This window comes from Rhamphochromis sp. 'chilingali' (genome assembly GCF_963969265.1).
Source record: "Rhamphochromis sp. 'chilingali' genome assembly, chromosome: 14".
NCBI lineage: Eukaryota > Metazoa > Chordata > Actinopteri > Cichliformes > Cichlidae > Rhamphochromis > Rhamphochromis sp. 'chilingali'.
The window spans coordinates 12,665,353-12,679,035 of record NC_137941.1 but is presented as its reverse complement, the minus strand read 5'-3'; the positions used below and the strand labels follow the sequence as shown (position 1 = coordinate 12,679,035).

At 39.2% G+C, this 13,683-nt stretch overlaps 1 protein-coding gene across 5 annotated transcripts; it reads right to left on the bottom strand.

Annotated features, from left to right (window-relative positions):
• Nucleotides 1–475: 475 nt before the first annotated feature.
• On the bottom strand, nucleotides 476–12,858 carry znf148 (zinc finger protein 148). Of its 5 annotated transcripts, none has more exons than XM_080903708.1 (7): nucleotides 12,755–12,858; nucleotides 8,000–8,376; nucleotides 6,993–7,118; nucleotides 6,774–6,897; nucleotides 6,546–6,629; nucleotides 6,333–6,451; nucleotides 476–4,930 (listed from the first exon to the last, which is right to left on the bottom strand). In XM_080903708.1, exons 2-7 carry the CDS (start codon nucleotides 8,351–8,353, stop codon nucleotides 3,305–3,307), a joined length of 2,433 nt encoding a protein of 810 aa, XP_080759834.1. In that variant the 5' UTR covers nucleotides 8,354–8,376; nucleotides 12,755–12,858; the 3' UTR covers nucleotides 476–3,304. The 5 variants fall into 5 exon arrangements, with proteins under 5 accessions (XP_080759834.1, XP_080759837.1, XP_080759836.1 ...); XM_080903711.1 differs by having other exon boundaries at nucleotides 8,060–8,376; XM_080903710.1 differs by lacking the exon at nucleotides 12,755–12,858 and adding an exon at nucleotides 11,393–12,729.
• Nucleotides 12,859–13,683: the final 825 nt, after the last annotated feature.

Below are 13,683 nucleotides of genomic sequence, written 5' to 3'. Positions count from 1 at the left end.
TGGTTTACTGGGCTGTGATAAAGGCTTACAGTGCTTGGACAAACAGTTTGTCAGAAAATTAAGACAGAACTATTCTGATATACGTTTTTCCACATATTTTTCCATGATAAACATCAATAGTTCTTTTTCCAACGCTCTCCAATGTGAGAATTCTATGCTTTGCACTTTTATATCACTGTAAACTGAATATATCTTCAGGTTTTGGACCTGCTGAAAAAGATGTCACCGTGTACCACGATATGGTGAAAGATTTTCAATTTGTTACTGTACGAGTGTGTACCTATGAAAACAGTCTTCTGCAGCACTTCTACTCTCCTCGAATTCCCCTAACACACCATAACAAATATCCCAGCGTCTCTTTATGTCTTTTCTGGCTGCTTTCCATCAGGAAACACATTTACCCACCCACACTCAGTTTCACCAGCAGCTGCACGCCTTCTGTACATCAACAACAATTCAAGATCACATGCTGTGAATTATTTATTTATAAGGACATGACACACAACAATCAAAAACAATTTAATCAGATTGCTTACAAATCATTGTATATTGCAAAAGTCTAATCATATGGGTTACTTGACTGAAAATAATCAGCTACAATTAAAGCTGCACATTATCCATAAAACAAGTTCACTTGACCCAACAAGTCAGAGACCATGCAGAATAAACCTAACGTAAGACCAACCTTACTGTGAAGCAAATTCTTTAAAATCAAGAAAAAATTCAGATTCCCATCTGTATTTGAAAAACCTTGACACAAACGACTTATACAGAGATAAATGAGGGTAGCGAGAATGACTGCATATGATATACTGTACATATCAGTGCTTTAAATGACGTTTCAAAAATAGCTTTTTATCAAAAAATTCTGATCTTTTTACACACACACGCACACAAATGAGATTTCTCTAGCTTATACAAGGACACTTATGGTCAGGTTACTGACAATAGTTAATTAAAAGGAAATATTCATCGTACTGCTCACATACTTCATTAATTTCCAATAGGTTTCCACTTTAACTGAATTCAAAATTCAAAGAACTAAATGGGGTACAATTTACAAAACCATCGTTTCTATCTGCACTGTGCTTTTAAAGATTGCTTACAATAAAAAAAAAAAAAAGGGCAGCTAGTGAGGTATTTCAACCACACTATAACTTTTAAGTGATATTTTAACACAAATTCAAGACTCTAATAGCTGTTGAATGGAGGATTGTTTCCACCACTAAGAACATTTTTCTTTTACTTTAAATATGTTGAAAAGGAATTTTATTTTAATATATCATACGGATGATAGTTATACAGTAAAACCCATCATAATGAACATTCACAAAAATCTAAATTCACTTTGATCAATCACCAATTAAACTGAAAATATAATATTGATACAGTGGTGAGATTTCTGCAAAAGCCACATTTTCTCAGGAAGATGGACCGTTTCATTATTGAATCTCATAAATGCTTAAAAACAAATTAACTTGCCAAATTCACTGACAAAAGTGTTTCTTGCACACGCCTTGTCTTTCTATGGACCAAAATAAAACCTAACAGTACTTCTCAGAGCAGAAAAATATACAATGTATTTACAGCAGGATATCTTCTATACATTCTAGAGGGAATGATCATTGAGGAAGAATAAAGTATTCGATGATTAACGTGGTTCTGTGTGTCCCTGATTGTCAGAGGAGCTGTAACAAGAGGGAGCTCAACATTGGTTTCAAACCTAAACTGGATGGTGCACGAAAAACAAAAAGATAAAAACATCGTTTAACACAACAGCACCTAAGACGTGAACGACAATCAACAGTGTAATGAAGTACAGAAAAGACTTAACTCATTGCCACTCCCGTTTAAAACTGCATGGTTTCAACAAGGCCCGTACAGATGAGTCTGACCAGAAAATTCCAGCAAATCAGTGATTATCAGCAAATCTAGACATCTACAACTTAAATCTGCACTTACACACATACTGGAGAAGAGTCCATGACACGTTAACTCCTCCCAACTACAGATAATATGTTGATTATTAAGTTTGGTGATATGTCTCTGCTAAAATTTTAAAAATAATACAATATTAAAAGGCAAAACTAAATAAAGCTCCCAGTTCTTAACGTATGAAGGTGTGAACACGTTGATAGCTTATGTGCTTGTCTGTATTGTGCAAGTGGAACTAGTAGCCTTAGAGCGTAGACCAAGTAGAAATAAATGCATTGTGCAGGAATGACTAAAGGAAATTGTAATATTTCTTTTAAAAGAAGGCACAAAATAATAAACTGCTCATTTTAATCAAATTCTCTTGAATACAAGGGATCATGAACTTTAATTTTGTTTCCCTTATAAGAGCTACGTCCTTTTAAGTGATCAAAGAAAAAGTGAATTAGTTTGAATTTCTACTTAAACTAATTAAGTGGTTAGTCTCACTAATCTCTTAACAAAAGGTGACTTATACATACTGTGATAATCTAATATAAATCCTGCAGAAATACCCTTAATAGGTAACACAACTTTGTGTCACCGTGCATGTCAGCAGACAGTTTAACCGCTGGAATAAAGAAAAAAGCTCTAAGTGATATTTTTTGAAAAAAAAAAAAAAACTAAACAAAGAGCAAGGGGAAGTAGCTAAAGAAAAAAAAAATTTAAAAATAAAAATAAAAAATCTACCACCGCCATGGGGGAAGGGGGCATGATTTTCGGGAGCAGGACAAACTTATGTGGCCCCAATTCATTTCAGCTCAGTTGAATCACAGATTTTGATCTTAAAATGCAGAAAAAAATTAACGCGTTCATAAGGAAAAAGTATCAATAACAGTAGGTTTGTGCAGCTCTGGACCACCCAACCGCCAGTGCAGTTGAAAAACTCAGGGGGGGAGTGTACATAGATGCAAACTACATTTTAATAAGTCTAAATATTGCATTAAGCAGCAAGTGTGACTTGATCATTAAGTGTGCAAGGCGAAATGATTGACACAAACATTAAAAATAATGGCAATGGAATTAGAGAATATTAATCTCCTGCATTACACTTTGGTCGCTTAATCTCATAATGTACATTCTGGAGGAAGTTTGACTTTTTTTTCCAAAAGGGGAAATGCTAATTATAGTATGATTATCATTTTTCAGTATTCCTGTTTAAGAAGTTTAGAACGTAAAAGCACAAAATTATAACTGCTTTACACAAAGAAAAAAAAAAAAAAAGAAAGACCCCTCGTTTGCAGTGGGATTTGATTTGGCAAAAACACAGGAAAGACGAGATAAAGTGCCACAGAAATGATGAACAGAAATGAACGCTCCCGCCTCCATTTCTTCAGCCAAACGATTCACTGGTCGAAACGTCAGGGGATGAGTTCAGTTGAGACCTGGTCTCAGTGACTCGGACTAAAGGGAACTCTGAGAATTCTGTGCTGTGTCCTCGAACACTCACTTGTCCGTTGGCAACCGTAAACTGCGAGGAGGCTGCAGATCTTGACGTCTGGAAATGAGATTTGAAGTTCTGTTCAAAGGAGCTTATTTGAAAAGTCTGTAGTATCCCTTGTGAAGAGTCAGTCTTTTTTGAGGGAGAGACCTGCTCCAGAAAGTCCTCCTCAGCTGGGGACACCGCAGAGGGAGGGGTGGTCTCGTCGCCTGAAAAGGAAAACGAGTGCTGGGAGTCCCCGACCAGCAACCCATAGTGAGGTTTCTCTAAGGTGGACCTTAGTGGAGAGCTCATCCCTGATTTGAACCTGCTGGGGGAAGGAAACTGTTTCTCTGTGGAGAACAGAGGCTGTCCAGCTAATGTGGGGTTTTCAGAGACCAAGCTGAGGCTCTGGCTGGTCAGGTAGCTGTCATTCTGGCTGGTCCTCTCCAGTGCTTGCTGGAGAAATTTGGAGTATTCTTGCAAGAGACTCACTTTCTCTGCAGGCGGCTGAGCCTGAGCGCTGGATGTTCCGAGGCTCTCGACCGGACTGCTGTCAGAAACATCGGAAGAATTGATAGATATACTTGAGGTAACCTCTGTGTCAGCCACACTGAAAGAAATGTCTGATTGCCCATTGGCTTTGTTGGAGTAGTGGTCCAACAGTGTCTGAAGAACCTCATCAGGCAAAACATTCTTGTCATGAGGAGTCTTAATCTCTGTGTTCATGGGTTGGGGCTCCAGGATGGTGGCGGGAACAGTTTCGTCGATGACTGTTGACACCACAGTTTGTGTAACAGGTGGCTGAGAGGAGATGCTGCTCGTGTTCAGGCCATAATCCCGGCTGTTGTTAGCCATTGCAGCTTGAAGGTAACGTTTCTTCTTGAGAAACTGCATCGCGTCGTCATAGTTTGTGCTGCTGGCTGCTGGTTTTGTTTGTCCTCCTTGAAGAGTTTCAACTGATTCGAGTTCACTGTTGCCTTCTACGTCTAAGAGGCCTTGCTTGTCCACGATCTCAAAGGTGTACTGTGCCACCTTAGTATTTTCCTCAAAGGAGGGTAAAGTGGACAAGCAAGGAGGAGTTTGTTCAGTCGACTGCTTAAGACTCCGCTTGCGGACTTTCTTCAGAAGTAGCTTAGGAGAAGTTGTTTCTTCCGAAGAGACGTCGCCATCTTGGTGTTGGTTAGCCGTTTCTTCAGGAAGGTCCACAGAGTAGTCAGCAATCACGTACTCATGTTTGACTTTGGAGGACACAGCATATAGAGAAAGACTTCCCTTTTGCTCCTCTTTCTCTTCTGTTTCTACCACGGTAAAAGTGTGCCCTTCTGTCTGGGCAGTAGTGGAAGCTCCTGAACTCTTGTCTGTACACTTTTGGCGCTTTTTCTTGGGCAGTGAGCACTCTTTGGCAACAAAGGGGGGCCCTAAAGAGTCTGCTTCACGTAAAGGTCCGACTTTACCGGCAGTCTTGTTCGCCTTTCGCTCTCTGTTCTCGTGACACATTCTTCTGTGCTTTAAAACCCGGTCTGTTCTGGAAAAGTACTGCAGAAAGAGGACACAATGCATTTATTTTATACATGAACCTTCATTACTGGCTCTAATATTGAGTTCACAATTTTACTCTTCCTGTCTACTCTCTACAGCCATAACGATCTTTAATATGAGCACTAGTGACAGTGTTTTCACACCAAATGTGTTTTTAATCACACAATCTTTTTAGGACGGCAAAAAAAGCTGAATGCCAAAAACACCATTTAACCAGACTAAGTTTTAAGCAGACTCTTTTTAGTCTAAAGGTCTTAAACACAGTATTTAGAGGTTTAATGCACTCAACAAATTCACAGAAGCTGAACTACTTAAAAAATATCTTGTGTAATAACTGTTTAGCAGGCATTCCTATCATTATAAGCAAATTGTTAACATGTCAGCAAATAATTTTAGCCTGACTAAGCAATCAATGACAGTTTACACTGCAATATTTAGTGTTTGTATTCTTTTGTGATAAGTCAGTTCACAGAGTCAAAATAAAAGACAGAAGATCATCCTGTCTCTACCTGTGTTTTCTTGAAATAGGGTGGCGTTTACACAGTGCATTTATAGTCTTACTGACCACTGAAAGCGCTTTACAATCCTCATCCTTTTTCAACACATATTCGTACATGTTTTATATTACAGCCAACCACTGTACCACAAACTATTCAAATACACAAATACATCCACACACAGGAGATCTTCACACTTGTAGTTCATCTGTTCAACTGATGAGTTTGATATGTTCACATATTCTGCTTTCTTTTCAAAGAAAATTACAAGCTAGCTCCAAATTAACTAAAACGCGATACTAAAAACTACGTGAGAATGATCAGTCCACTTACTGGCCAGAAACACAGGAAGGTGCTTAAGGTCTGGACAACTGGACTACACTGAAAATTTACTCCTAAAGCCATGATTATACGAGATGGTCAAGTTGTCATCCCTATTATACTGTTTTGAAATCCACCTGAAGTTTGGGTTGCATGGAAATGGCAATATTGTACAGATTGTGTACTCTGCCACATCCCAGAATGCAAAGAATGTATTTAGCTAGAACCTCCCACTGACCACCCTTTTCAAAGGGTCTCGGTGTGGTTGTCAGCAGCCGAGCACACATCTTGACATCTGCACAAATGAACCGCACTAAGGGGGAAAATGAGCCAGAGCTCAATTTAAAGGGACCACAGTGTCGTTGTGAAATAACCCAAAGAAAACTAGTTCACAAATTTATTTTTCAAAGTTAGTGAACAGAAGACCAAAAAACCCCAACACATTTTAATTCCCCTTTGTCCGAACCAAAATGACTGAACTAAAGGTTTGAAATAGACCTTTCATGTCTTTCTAATTAAAATATTTACCAATTTTGGACCTTACGAATACACTAATTTACAAGCAATCAAAAGAATAGTACCTGGTGACAATAGTCACATTGGTAGGGCTTCTCTCCACTGTGAGTCCTTTTGTGCCTCTCCATGTGGTACTTCTGGATGAACCTCATCCCACACTCATCACAGCGAAAAGGCTTCTCACCTAGAGACAAGTATTTAAAAAGAAAAAAGTTCAGGCTAACATAGCAATAATTATAAAAACAATTGAGAATTTTACCAAACTGTTTGTTACTCACCGGTGTGGATCTTCTCATGTCTCTGGAGAAGATACTTCTGAATAAAGCGCATGTCACACTGGCTGCACTGAAACGGCTTCTCACCTAGGTTTTCAGTAACATATATGAAAACCAGTTGTTTTTAGTTTTTAGCTTCCTTTGATGACTAAAAGATCCCCTACTGTCAACATATCTAATTTCACAGCAACATGTTTTACATATTTGTATACATGCCAGGCTTATTCATACCAGTGTGAATGAAGACATGCCTCTGTAGATGGTAGTTGGTTCTGAACGCAGCATTACAGTGAGTACAGACGTGACACTTGGGGTTTGGTATGCCCAATGAGCCATCGTCATTGATGCTGAGAATCTACAAAGGGGGTAAAAAAGAACACATGTAGTGTTGAATTTTCACAACTGTCCCTGGTATTTTAAAAATATAAAAATTCCACAGATGGAATTCACCTTTGCTGGTGATCGCTGCTTCCTTTTTTTCTTCTTGGGACACATTGTCAGATCCTTGATTGCCTTTTTGTCTTTCTTTATATAGACCGCTGGCTCAGACAACTTCAGCTCCTGCTTGATGCTCAACTGTAAAAGTAGGACCATAGTCATTTATACATTGAATATCGCACATGACCTACTTTAAGGGCCACCCAGCCAGCTACCACTTTATCCAGGTCAGACAGGTGCAACTGGGCAAGCAGAGCATAATCAACCAATGTGAGGGCATCTCACCATACAGTTGCCTCAGGCATAAAATACCAGAGGGAAGCCTCAGCCCCTTACAACCCAGAACAGGCTGAGAGATTACATCTGCCAGGTGGCCAGGGACAGCGTTTTCAAATCCTCTGACTGGCATTTTAAAATGTATGTAGCCACTTTTCAGCTTTCTGAAAATAACCTGTCTGTAATAACTACAGACAGACAAACAACACAAACCATACAATTCCAGCTCTTAAAGTTCCCAAGGAGAAGCAATGCTTTAAACCTGTCCCTGAGGGTGAATTCAGATTATCCTCATTATGCTGTATTCTTAGAATAGAAATTACTATTTTAAAGTTCACATTTGCTGCAAGTTTATTCTGATTCAGAAGATCAGAGTGTACAAATATATTGTTTCTGAATATGAACAAGTGGGTCAAAGTGACAGAAAATTTTTTAATTAAAATCTCTGTCATTCATTAAAAAAACAAAACACTAATGCGAGCTCCCTATTTTTGACCAATTTTTAAGAAAATTCCGGCATCTAAAAATAACTAGTGTGAAAGTAGTTTGCAGTATTAGCAGCTACCTAACAGTACTTTTTGTGTGTTAAAAGAACTGATTGCACTGAACAGTCCAAAATGTCAGGCTAAGTCAACATAACATGCATAAAAGCAAACTCACTCTGATCAAGTGGAGACTGTAGATGCACTCACAGAAATGAGCTTATCAAAATCTGATCTACTTCTAAACCAGCGTGAACTCACTGGCATATGAAGCAAGCAGGGAAACTTATTCGTGAGTTTTAGGGGGAAATGCTCTCCCACCTCGGCTCCTCCCTCCTCTTCTCCTCCACCGCTATTCTTCGTCATCTCCTCCTGCATCATCAGCTGCTCTGGAGGGACCAGGTCGTGAGTGACCAGCGAGCTTCGAGTCAAGTCCTCGTCGTCGTCTTCGTCGTCGTCATCCTCGGCCAGCAGAGGGTGGTTAGCCAGCGATCGTTCCCCGAGTGTCATCACCACCAGTCCTCCTCCGCTGCCCAGGCCAACTCTCCCTCCTCCGTCTATTCCTCCGCTGCTGCACTTCAGCAGCATGCCTTCCAGTTTGTCCTCAGTGTTCATCTTACATAGAGTAGCTCTTGAGTCTATAACATAAAAACAAAGAAACACTGTTACAAAAAAACAAATGTAAAATGTACAAATTGAGTAAAATGTATTTAAACTCCCCCAAAAAGGGACATAATACAACTGTAAACTATCATGGATGAAATAATTATATTCACCAAGATCCCTTTTGTGGCCATGAAGGCTCACTTTCCCAAGCATGGATTAAGTCTATTTACAGATTAGAACTTGCTGCATGTGAGTAACTTTTAACTGAGTTTCCCATAAGTCATGGTTACTTATTTTTAAACGAGCAAATCGGCAGCTCTTTTCAATCCCCACAACACTGAACCAAAAATAAATATGAAAGAATATAAAAATAAACACCCATGGTGGTATGAAGCCTGGCAACCAACAAAACGAGCTTTAGGGCCCCATTTATAAAACATATAAAACAATCTTAAGTATGCTTAAAGAGAAAAACCTGTTAAAAACAAAACCTTACCACGCACAGAAGTGACCATATCTCAAATCTTAAGTCTAGACTGGAGCGATTTTCAAAGCCACTGGTGTACTTTACAGTTCTGTAATTCTATCCAACCCCAGTCAGTGCAGGAGCAACACATTTCCAGGCTGCTTGTTTGGATTCCTCCACCTGCTATTTAGTCCACTGGATAATATTTGTTGTCTGGATTCACTCTCCTTAACCACCACTATGAGCCTGTTCTCCAAAGAGTTTGCTTTTACCTTTTGCTTCACGGCTATCTCTGATATTTGTAATAGGAGACCCCCCCAGGCCACTGCTGGTAATTTAAGCTGACTTCAGTTTCATAGATTACAGAAGAAAATGAGTTATTTATGGGTTTATTAGAAACTGCTTAAGCAAGGCTTTTTGTGTTAAGCATCTTTTATGAATCAGACATAAGTTCACTATTAGGAATGATCCAAAAAAAATCAACATTAATTTAAAAAACATTTTTGCATATTAAGCCTGAGGATAGGTAGCAAGACTGTTGTTCTACATAGTCACTTATATTTCAGATCCCACTGGTTTTTATTCACTAAAAAACACACACACGCCTAACCAAGCTCTTTAAAAGTAACAGCTACCTCACCAAATTTAAGACTTATGACCTTAAATTTAATTAAGAAGAGCGATTGTGATTGTGTGTGTGTGTCAGAGGTGGGACCAAGTCATTGTTTTGCAAGTCTCAAGTAAGTCTCAAGTCTTTATCCTCAAGTCTCAAGTCAAGTCTCAAGTAATGTCAGGCAAGTCAGAGTCGAGTCTCAAGTCACTGGTGTAAAAGTCCGAGTCAAGTCACAAGTCTGAAACTTTGAATTTCAAGTCCTTTCGAGTCTTTAAAAAAAAAAAAAACGAAAAAATAATGTTGCAGTTATATGCTAAATGTAAATATTAGACCATGTAATTTTAAAATCTGTGTTTTTCTCAACACATGACAAAATAGTGAACTTAGAAAATATACACAAATTGTGAAATTGCACCTCTTTAAAATGCAGCTCAATTAAACCTAGCTCCAAGAATAATTTTCACCGACAGTTCTGAGATAAGCTGCATGTTATTCTTGGATGCGGTTGTAGGACCGGCTTTAAAATCGCATGACAAAAATATCATACACATTAAAAAAAAAACTGTATCACCAACGTAGCCTGGACAACATTTGCTAGTTAGATGAAGTCAGCTATCTCATCTTAGCATATTTATATGCATATTTATAATCATACGGTTCTTGGAGTGAGTGCACACACTCATGAAGTTTAGTAACTTCCGGTCACTGCAACAAGCCCAGGTACAGTTTACCGACGGATGGGTGCAGGACCTTGAAATGCACCGTGTCGAACGAAAGACCATCGTACGTATCATAAGTTTACCAGTCTCACAAATCGTTGTCATAAATATACATTCCTTAACCGTTTATTAATAGGACCTTTGAGCTCAACGGTAATTAATTAGTAGTGGAAATAATTTCTGGTAGCATCACAGAAATGTAGCAGTGACAACAATATTGTATGCTGTAATCGTACTGGGCAATTAGTGATACAAAAAACCTGTTTTATCCTGTGAATAAAAGCATATGTTTTTGTCAGTGTACCATAATAACAGAAGCGAAACGCAATATTGAGTCAGGACAATTCACTATTTATGCACAATAAATAAAGGAGCATAGCGCGACAATTTCTGTTCAGCACCAGACTTGCTTGTAACCTATATCACCAATTATGTTATGAAAATGACGTATTAACTACTAAAAAACACTGACCTTCGTGTAAATGCTTGGAGCAGACTAACCTGTGAGCTGGAGGGTTCTGGGACGTTATATTTGATCTTTGAATGGCTGCAATCCAGGCCATCCGTCGCATCTTTGTTACTTCGGAAACATGGCTTGAACAATTTCTCTTCAACGACGTAATCCGATAACAACCGATCTCTTTACCCGTCGGTTTCCCGTGGCTGTCATGCGACCGGCTATTGCAGTTAATAATACAACGGCTTCTTGACATTTTTGTGTTTCTTTTTATCGCTGTATAACTGATTTTAATTGAAAGCCTGCGTGCGCTAGTACCGCTTGCCACGAGTTCCCAGAATCCTTTGCGGTTCTACCCGTGAATGACGTCACATTTTCAATCTCTATATAATATGCATGTTAAATTTTATATTTGGGGTAAAATATCAAGTCTTTTCAAGTAAACCGGTTCAAGTCCAATTCAAGTCCCAAGTCATTGGTGTAAAAGTCCAAGTCAAGTCACAAGTCTTAGAACATTTTTTCAAGTCAAGTCTAAAGTCATAAAATTAATGACTCGAGTCTGACTCGAGTCCAAGTCATGTGACTCGAGTCCACACCTCTGGTGTGTGTGCGTGTGTGTGTGTGTGTGTGTGTGTGTGTGTGTGTGGGGGGGGGGGGGGTCGGGGTCTGACTACCTTAAAAAACGATTACCAATTGCGGAGTGAAACTATGAAACCATGAGAAGAGAGATTTACACTACACCACGAACAATAGACTATTTAAATCTAAAAACATAAAGAAAAGTCTTGCATACCAAGTCAGATAAGCTGTATCTTTACTGATCTGTAGAAATTGGCCAGTTTGGCGTCTCAGTTCAAAGTTGTTGTGCTTATTTTCAGTCTCTTTTGTTTCTGAGCATGTGAACACATGAAGCATGCCGCCGTCTGTATGTTTACATGCTTGTGTTTTGACGTGCACAGGTACGCTTGCATTCTGCCCTTCTTCCTCCATTTTTTTTTTGCCTTCATGCAAGTGTAGCAGTTATGATTGTATATATTCTAATATACTCTAAACTCTGTTTTCTAATGTTTTAAAAGAACTACAAGTATATGTAAAGTGATAAACCTACACCGTCAAACCATAAGATAGGCATATTTCTTACAAACACAGCTACATATCGAGAATAGATTATTTCAATCAGCCACCACAGTACATTATACTGTTGTATTACGCCGATGTTGCCTATATTCGGAGTTACATTGCACTCTGATTAGATGGCTGACTAACGTGACAATCACTTGAGCTCAACCTGGCAAAAAGCTAGCTACCGCTGCACTTTGGTTACAGGTTTGACGCTGTTCCTAACACAAACTGAACAATGAAACAGCGGGGCCGGTAAATATCTGTCAGGGTTTTAACACACGCTGACAGCCACTTAGTACCATATGCAAACGCACCCTCTGTGTCGCTTTGGTTAAGTGGCTTTAAGTCGCTTGCTAGATAGGCAGCAAGCTAGCTTGCTACGCTCGTCAAACCTCAAAAACATTCATAACAACAGCAGGAGAAAACACAGGAAGACAGGCGACGGCGTCTTCAAATTAAAAGCTTCCTCAACGCTTTAAGTAAACAATACCGGAACAGGCTTTTAAGTATTTACCATTCTCATTGAAAAACAAACCGTGTAGTTCGTCTGAACCTTACGAACTCGTATTTTTCCGCAACCTTGCAATATAAAGCGCATTACTTGGGACTTTACTTTGAAGGCCCAGAACGGAAGTTCCAATATGCACGCACCTACTTCGCGAGCATTTACGGCCTATTTGAAGCTAGTGAGCTAACCACTAGCAATGTGCTGCAAACATTGGTCTTTCTCTTTTGATATAACATTCGTTTGCAACTGCATCTTCACAGCTGCGGTACCTCCTTATATGTGGCATTCAACAGCAAATTTAAGCTCACACTAAACGACACATGTGACACATAACACAACTTTCCCTTACTTATTAGCAGTGATAACTGGCTTTAGCTTCCTCAGCCACTCTGCTAAATAGGCCACAATCTTCACAAGCTAACGTTCGCTAACCACCTTGTTCTCTACCACGACAAACAATAATACGCGTGAGTAGTGCATATTTGATATGAAAATAATTGAAAACTTAATTTTATTTCTCCTTACCTACGCGTATTAAGCCCGTTTAGCTGTCATGATTCTTATCCAAGACTACAGTGCAGTGATGGTGTGCGGAATAATCAAATACACCATCATCAGGACATGGAAATTTAAATCTGTCGCCATCTAGTGGTGCACGGTGGTATTCGAGGTGAACGCTGCGCTTCTCATCATGCAACTGATAACGTCCTTTCGGTGCCCTACTTCTGCAGCCTAAATGTTCATCAGTGGTGCCTTAATAGCCCAGTTATTTCTAGACTTTGATCCCATTATTGTTTTGCACCGTTTTTGGAAATGGCAACTTAAAATAAGCGCGCGTTTTTTTCAGTGATTTAATGTCTTTGAATCGCTTGGGTGGTGGGTAACCGTGCTGATCTGATAGGAATATCATGCAGAAATACACGACCTTTTTCGGGGGTTATTAACTGTTGCTCACATTAAAAAGCTGTTTAATGCAGTCATCTCTTCTGTCATGTAGTGTTTGTATTTTCTGAATAAAACAGACTCCCAATTTCTTAACGTATATCGGTCATATAGGTTTAAACATGGATATCTTGCATTTTATGTGAGGAAAGGCGCATATCCTCTAGCCTTATCAGTTACGACCTTGTCTTAATTAGCCCAGATGGAGTATACGTGACAAGAGTTTTTGATGGCATTTGCACACCATCTTCTTTTTATTATAGGATTAATACTTATAAAAAGATGCGCAAGAGGTACCAACCGCTTAGGCTAGTCTGATTAGTAATACAACAAAATAGGAATAAAGCGCGCATCAGGTGGAAATGGAAACATTAAAAATGTAGAATTATATTTTAATCCTTGGACTGACAGCTTGGCCAAAAAGGGGGTTCGAAGGGTCGTGATAAGATGATAGCCTGTCATCCCCAGCCATCTCACACATACGCATGCACACTCACACACGCCGCTGTGAG